General features: G+C 36.1%; 1 protein-coding gene across 2 annotated transcripts; it reads left to right on the top strand.

The window, feature by feature from the left end:
* LOC107648727 lies at nucleotides 464-5,923 on the top strand. Of its 2 annotated transcripts, XM_016352549.2 has the most exons (9): nucleotides 464-867; nucleotides 1,477-1,705; nucleotides 1,810-1,957; nucleotides 3,732-3,811; nucleotides 3,888-3,930; nucleotides 4,380-4,436; nucleotides 4,568-4,658; nucleotides 5,258-5,352; nucleotides 5,446-5,923. In XM_016352549.2, exons 1-9 carry the CDS (start codon nucleotides 717-719, stop codon nucleotides 5,545-5,547), a joined length of 996 nt encoding a protein of 331 aa, XP_016208035.1. In that variant the 5' UTR covers nucleotides 464-716; the 3' UTR covers nucleotides 5,548-5,923. The 2 variants fall into 2 exon arrangements, with proteins under 2 accessions (XP_016208035.1, XP_020960159.1); XM_021104500.1 differs by lacking the exon at nucleotides 464-867 and having other exon boundaries at nucleotides 1,590-1,705; nucleotides 1,791-1,957.

Here is an 8,361-nt window from a genome sequence, read left to right as displayed (position 1 = left end):
TATAGTTAATCTTATGCATTTTTTTTCATTAATTTTTTATGCGGTACACCATCAATTTTAGACTTGTGAGAAAGGAACAATTTCAATTGATGTTGGTCTAACAACAATATCGATATGTCTATGAAAAAATCCTCCTTCTCTGTGAACACCATACGACATCAATAATCATAAAGACAAGAAAAAAATTATAAATTTTAGGCAAGAGTGACGGGTAATCTCGATCCAAACTCTGATAATTACTATTGTCCTGATTTTTATTATGATGGTGAAAAAGGAAAAAAAAAAGAGATCCATCTGTAAAAAAAATTATTTAAAAAATATTAAATATTAAAAAATATTAAATATTAAAAAATATTAAATAAAATGATCTAACAATTTAAATTAAAAATCGGATTAAAAAACTAATATTAATCCCAAAAATAGTTGGGACAAATCAGCCACCTCTATCCATCATCCATGCATTAAGTTGGAGAATTTCGATTCGATTGTACTAGGACTACGAGCTATGAACTAATTCTCTACAATTTTTTAAAATTTTTATTTTTAATAACACCACATAATACTATTAAAGTAATACACCGAAGATGGCCCAACTTGTATCGTAGTTTCATCGTTGGTTAATGGTATTGCTACAAGATTCTGTTCCTAACCTCTTCGTCTTCTTCTAGGGTTCCTTCCTTCCGCTGTTTCCCTTTGCAGATTCTGTGTCTTCAATTATGGCTAAGAAGAGCAAAAAGATTATCCCAATTGATTGCATACCAAAGCATTCTCAACAGCCTAGAAGCTCACCTCCCAAACGCCGCACTGATTTCTCTGTCTTCGTCACCACTTCTTCTTCTGCTTCTTCTTCTGCCTTTTCCAACCGAGGTAGCTATCAATATTTATTTTTTTCCCATGTTCTGAATTTCATGCACTCACATTATTTGATTTCGTGAATTTGTTGCCTGGAATTTAGAGTATCTTTGTTGAATTTGTTCTGGGTACAAATTTTATGGGATTATTGTTCTTTTTTTTAATTAATTAATTGTTATGTATGCAATGCCCCTTTTGTACGTTGCATCTGAATTCTCAAGAGTGACTTGTCAATTTCGTGAAATCCCTTCTTTTCCTGAATTGATTGGAAGGCAGTGGGATGTTCGATTTGCGTTTACATTTTCGCAGATGATAATATTTTCTTTTAAAACTTGGTCAGGGAGATAGTTTGTATGCTGTTATGTATGTAGTGCTGCTATGTAAACTCATATGGTGTCTCAATGGTTGAGTTATTACATAACAATGTAGGTTAGCTATTGTTGCTTTAGTTAGTCAAATTCTCTGAAACTGGTATAGCATCATGGTTTAGTGCATATTGCATGCCACAAGTGTGTTACCTGCTCCGTTGGAATACAAGTGCAAGATCGCTTCATAGTAAGCAAAGGTTGATTGAGTTTTGATGGAACACAAGTTGATCTTCCATTTGGCCATTCTTTCTTGCAGGTTCATCACCGGATTCATCTTCTGGTGAAGAGAGATTGTCAAGTTTCATTACAAGCATTTTACGGGAAAAGAGAAAGGCAGTGAAAAATTTTCATGAAAGTACAATGGTTCGGGGCAGCAATTACCAGGAGGGTACAGCAGTGTGTTCATCTGAGTCTTTTGATGTCCCAACTATGGAATATGATTCAGCTGTGCAAGATGAAGGTCTTGGTCAAAGCAGCAACAATAGGTTAGATTTGTATATACATGCTGATAAATGAGTTCAGTTTGAGAGCTTTCAGTTTTCTTTGTTTTATATATGCCTGAAATTTTAGGTGTATTGTTCCAATGTAGGGACACTAGTAATGGAAAAGTTTATATTTGCAAGATGTCAAAATCTATCCCTCATGAAACATCTGTCAGTGATAGTAGTTCTCTTGCTTTAACCCCTGGAACTGTGATATGGGCCAGAACAACTTGCCAAACATGGTGGCCAGCCGAGGTATTTTCTTTGAAGAACTATGATGCTTGTTGAATTCTGCCATTATCTTTCTGCTTATGCTTTTGGAACTTGTGACATATCACTGTCTTGCAAATTGGAGGACTTGCATTTAAACTTTGAATTGCGTATGGTATAATCAACTGAATAGTTTTATTTGAGTTTAAGCCTCATGATCTTTACTTTTCTATTTTTATTAGTTTGTAATAAATATAGTAGAATGAAACTTAAATACTTGTTCATATATACACATAAAACTAGAGGATAAAATCTTTACTATCAGGTTCCGAGATATGGAAAGCTGTGAATACAATTAGTGAAGCTAGACCAGGAAGTGGGGTATCCCCGGAAAAGAAGTCGGCCTTAAGTTCTAGCTTAGATAGCTTAATCTGAGCTTTGCTTTTTCACATGGTTCAACTCGTTTCGTTGAACTACGTTCAACTCATTCAGAGGTACGAAGTGACTCGACTAAAAGGAAAACTTTCATATCAAGGGGCTTAGCACCCATCTCCTGTTATAACTCCTTATAGAGGCCTCTGGGGGGCTACCTACTCTAGTTAGAACCCTATGAGGGAGTCCTCATACTACCGGTATCCTAGTAATTTTAGTAGCCCCCCGAGGGCCAGCTCCCTCTATCTCACCTCCCCTGGTACTGTATGGACTGGAACTTGACATTTGCCAAGCCAACAGCCATGGATGGTTCCTCACCATGTGCGTGATGCCGATCGAGAAAGGTTTCTTCAATCACGCCATTTCTCTCCAAGTAGCTCTTGACTCCTGGGTAGGGCACAAGAGTGATAATAATAGAGCGAATCCGTCAGAGAGTACTCCAAAGCACGCTTAGTCAATCGTCAATCTCCAGCCCCTGACCCCAAACCATGTGATCCGTCCCTACCCCACTGGTTTCATCGTCCTCTGCCTATTCCTCTGTAACTGGCTTTAGGCATTGAACCCCACCTTAGGTGCTGAGTTTTTGAGGACAAAAGCATCTTCTTAATTCTTAAAAGAGAAGAAGCATCTCTCTTCCCTGAAAAGGCTACCCACCTCCCACCCCCGAGGGCCAGCTCCCTCTATCTCACCTCCCCTGGTGACATTTGCCAAGCCGGGACATATAGTATTCACCAGGGTATGGAGCCGACGTCGGCCACAGGAAGGTAACTTAAAATCCTCTGTGGTCTATGGTCTTTCCGTTTATGTCCAGTTTCTGACATCATGAACGAAGTTGGGCATCATCGCAGCTCCCACACGAAGAAGGAAGCCAGAGGATCCTTCCTCCCACTGAAGATATAGGCCTAGTCAAACAATATTAAAACTAATATAAGGCTTTCCCTAGCTTCGTATCTATGGACTTTCTTGCAAGAGCAATCTCAAGACTAATGTAGACGGGTATCAACTAAATAGCTAGGCTCCCTCCATAGCATCGGGTGACCAAGTATGCGATCCTATCTATGCAGATTTCCCAACAGCACCAATAAGAAGTAATATACACCCATTGACTATTCTACACGCTTAGCGAATGCCAGCATTGATTCATAATCAAACCTTTAGCCATGGGTCTATGTGTCTATATAGATCCTATTCATGGATTAACGAAAATGTGCAAAAGCTCTATTTGTCTATAATGCATACAATAGAGATGAGAAAATATAATTCCTTGGTTGCTTTGATAGAGGAAAATTTTGGAACTATCTGTGAAAAATTGTCTTGTTATATTGCATTGATCATGTATATATCTATACTTATTTAGATTTTATCAATTTAAAATTTACTTTCCCAGATCATGGAAGAAAGATCTGCATTATCTAAGCCTGTCAGTGATGGACAAGTTTTAGTTCAGTTTTATGGAAATCATTCCAGGTATTGTAGCATATCTAGCTGGGAGTTTCTTGAATTTACTTTCCTGTTAACTGAATGTTGATTTGTTGCTTTACAGTGTCTGGATTGATCCAATGACAGATATTTCAACGTTTGAGGATGTGAGTTCTTGATCCTTGTTTTGCACTATGCTTTTGCACATATAAGATCATAATCTCCCAAGGACCATATTTTGTATTTACCTTCTGATAACATTGAATATCTAGGTGAAGCCATGCTAGAAGATGGGTAAGCAAATTCCTATCAATAAGAAAGAAAGGGAATAGAAAGGCTTATTTTTACTATTTGTAATTACTATGGTTTCACCTAGCAGTGTGTCTCACAACCCCTATTTAGAAAAATGGATTTGCCCTAATTTTCGTAAAAAGTTTTAGACTCCATTTTTCTCTTCCTGTTGAGATTGATCAAGAGCTGTGTAGTTGGATATTATCAGCTGTTTTTTAGATGAAGTGTTATTAAGCTGTGTATTTGAGTTTCTATAGGGGGATAGTTCATCGTTCTATAATTGTCTGCTTAGAGGATATATCATAATCGTGCATGTTTGTTGCAGTGTTTTGAGGAACGGTGCAGTAACCCTTCAAATGATTTTCAAGAAGCTCTGAAACAAGTATGTTTAATTTATAGCAGAAGTGCAGCTTTTGTTCCAACAGATTTTACAATTTCCGCAATAAGAGTTGCAAGATTCCCCCCATCTCTAGGTATATATTTCATTTGTCTTCTTATTTGATGTGATTCTAGGCCATACAGAAGAAGGAACAACTCAGTTCTAGCCCAAACTCAAGTTTTGATATGTCTGCTCATTCTGATCAGAAAGATGGTTCATCTGATGGTATGTTCTTGATTACTATTCTTAGTCATATTTTATACAGAAAACAGTGAAATGATCAGAACATAAAATTGTATTACCTATTCACCAAGGCTGATGAACACACCTAATGAATGGTAAAAGTCAATTTTTAGCCCTGAAGGTTCCATTTTGTATTGTGCTCAAAAGTAAAAAGTTTTATGTTATCAAGTTAACAGAAGCAATGTTCTTCATTCATGCTTGTGTGATGAAATTCTCTTATCCTCGAGATAATATCTGTGCAATGAAACCCTTTTCTCTTGTAGTGTCTTTATGTTGATTGTGATTGGATTGTTATACTTAGCCACAAAATAAAATTTAGTCAAATATAGATTTTACATCCAAAAATGTATCAAGTCAAGTACAATGTTATGCAATGATAATCCAACAAGTTCTGTGTTGTGTTTGCACACCCTTTTAGACAAACAAAAATGGTTTTCAGGCCACTTATTTCTAAGAATCTCACATGAGATGTTTGTTGTCAGTTGTCCATATGTATGTCCTTGTAAGTTTGTGCATTTGTCAGCCTCATATCATATCATATGATTTAACCCATTCATTTGGAAAATTTTATGATTTTACAGATAAATGGACTTCACCAACCTCGAGTAGAACAATGAGTGATGCTGTAGAGAAAAGAAGGGGGAGTAGGGAACGGAAGCGCAAAGTTCATTTTGATGTGAGATGCTAACTCAAAAACTTACGGCATGATCTTTAATTAATACTTGGAGATATTTGTCATGAACATAAAATGAGTAAATTGTTTTTGTAGGAGGTAAGATGTCCAATGAAACCAGAAAGGAAACTTCGTCGGTTGAAGATAATGCGGTTGTTGGGCCTTGCACCTCCTGCTGGTTCTCCATTTTGCCAGTAATTTATATTTAAAATGTTTGCAGCTTAGCAGCTCCTGTTGGTTTTACTCTTTTTCGTTTTTCAGCTTTTAGTTTTTTTTATATATATTATTATAATTTTATGCTTTTCATGTATACCGAGTAACGAGTTATGCCTATTTCAGTTCAAATATGAAAGGGAAAAAAACTTATATCAAGTTCCTTGTATCCATTTCATCTAATTCACAAAGAAAAACACTGACAAGTGGACAATTTTTTTTAATTTAAATAAAAAAGAGTCTATACTTTAAATTTATTCATTCACAGGAAATTGTCCATTTTTGTTTAAAACGGATATAAGAAGCTTGATATACTTGTCCATATCCAAGAAAAAAAGGAATAAACTATCATTTTTATTTATGAAAGTTCTAAACAATAACAAATTTATCCATGAAATAACGAAATTGAAGTTGTATGTATAAAAACTCAGCTTTGTACGACAAAACTATTCAAAATGTTCCAAATTATCATTCTCTCCACCGCCACTACCACTCTCCTTCCAACAACCACTAACCACAGTGTAGCTCCCCCAACTCCAGGCTCAAAGTCATTCTCCTCTCACTTTTCTGAAATCAAGCCACACCACCATACCTAAGGTCCATGTATGGCTCTTATATTTGAGTAAGTACTGCCCGGCTTCTCCCACAACTCACCACCAGCATCAACGCCATCACCAAATCTCTTTATGCATTGTCTTAAAAAAAATTAAAAACATGAAATTGAATGGTGTTGCATGGGAGTGGAAAGCGGGGAAGCTCGCCCTGCTCTGCCAGAAGTCCGCTTTTTGGCGGGCTGGCCCGTCTTGCCCCGTCTAACTGTGGACTTTTTTTTTTACTATTAACTACTAAATAATATATATAATTTCACAACTATATTAATAAATTTATAATTTCTAAAGGCATAAAAAAATTATATTTTTTATATTCACAAAAATTAAAGTCTTTGTAATTATAAATATTCTCTTCAAAGCAAAAATAAACATAATTCAAAACATAATTATAAATAGAGTAAAGTATCGTTTTTGTCCCCAACGTTTGGGATAAATCCTATTTGTGTTCCTATCGTTTAAATCGTCCTATTTGTATCCCTAACGTTTGTAAAAGTGATTCAATGTTATCCTGCCGTCAATTACACATCATGAGCGCTTTAGTTTGACTTTTAAAAATCTCTTTTTGAAGTTAGAATACAAATGTCTGGGATAGAATTGATGATCTACTCCAAAAAAATAGCTCATCAAATGTTGAAACTAATTCCTACAACATTTACATAATTCACTTTTCTAGGGACATAATTGAATCTAAACACAAATAGTGGGTATAATATTAAAATCGATCACATCCAAGTGAGATCTAATTGAGAATGAATACATTCAAGTGAAAATAATTGAAAAATATAATCTGATTTGTTAGTTTAATTGATAGTAGGATAACATTGAATCACTTTTATAAACATTAAGGATACAAATAAGATGATTTAAACGTTAGGGACACAAATAGGACTTACTCCAAACGTTGCGGACAAAAACGATACTTTACTCTTATAAATATTGTCTCCAAAGCAATATAAACATAATCCAAAACACTCAATTTTCATCTTCATATTCTTATAAGTTGGGTTGTGGGAAGTTAGGTTTTGGCAAAAAAATTGTAAAAATACCCCCTTATAAAAAAAACTAAGCCCAACGGGAAAGCCCGTCCCGCCCCGCCAAAGCCCGTGGTTTAAGCGGTGTGTGTTAGGCGGGATTTTGCTCTTTGGCGGTCCTAATTTTTCAGCCCAACCCGCCTTTTTTGGCGGGTTACGCGGGTCAACTCGGCGGATTTAGGCTCGTTTGCCACCCCTAATGTTGCAGTTCGTTATTGTTGAACGATACGATGCTTGTGATGGTGGCATTATGCGACTGTAGTTTGTTATAGTTTTTTTGTTTGTGTGGCTAATATCATTTCCCTATATATGTTGGCTGGGACTACTTGCCATGAGCTCTATTACACATAACGCAGGATTTTTTTTGGGCTAATTTAGTAATTTAATTTGTTCTTACTCTTGTAACATTCAAATGGTAGTTTGAAGTAGTATACTTTTGTTTCACAAATGGATCTTGTTATCTTTTGCAAATAGTTGAACATTTAGTTAATGTGTTTGGTAGATAATGCTAAGATTATTATTAGCTAGTGTTTTAAAAAAGCAGTTATGGCAGCGCCAAAATGTTATGGCATGGCAGATTTCTTGCCGTAACGTGATTTTTGCAGAAGGCGAAATGGTAACCGCAATTGTGGTGGCGCCACGGTGGACAGCAACAGAAATGGTGAAAATTGTGGTTTTTTTTTTGGACTTTTGAAAAAAAACTTAGGATTATTTTGGCTAATTAAAAAACCCTAAGTGATTCGACTCAACTTCAATAGCCTCTTTTATTCAAAAACTCCCTCCTTCAAAAACTGCCTCCTCTTTCACGTCAAAAAATTGTCTTCGATCTCTCCCTCTCTACTCTGGGTTGCATTGCTCTCTGCGTCGCCACTCCTTGTTACAGCTTGTCAGCATCGTCCCTCCTTGCTGTCACTATAAACCATGATTCCTTCTCTCTGATTCATACATTTTGTTCTAGATTTCTTTTGCTCCTATTTTTTTTCTTTCTTCCCTGGTGCCCCTTTTTTATGCACCTTATTAGTGTTATAAACATCTCTTCCATTTTTTTTTCATTTAGTTCACTATGTCTAGGTCAAGACAATCCCCTACCTCTAATGCTCTTATCTCGGCCCTTGCCCCTGCTAGCCCTGTTGCTGTCACTGTCCTTGCTCGTCTTG

The sequence above is a fragment of the Arachis ipaensis genome, chromosome B06, assembly GCF_000816755.2.
Source record: "Arachis ipaensis cultivar K30076 chromosome B06, Araip1.1, whole genome shotgun sequence".
Lineage (NCBI taxonomy): Eukaryota > Viridiplantae > Streptophyta > Magnoliopsida > Fabales > Fabaceae > Arachis > Arachis ipaensis.
The sequence above is the reverse complement of the archived record's forward strand: the minus strand, read 5'-3'. Positions and strand labels throughout refer to the sequence as shown.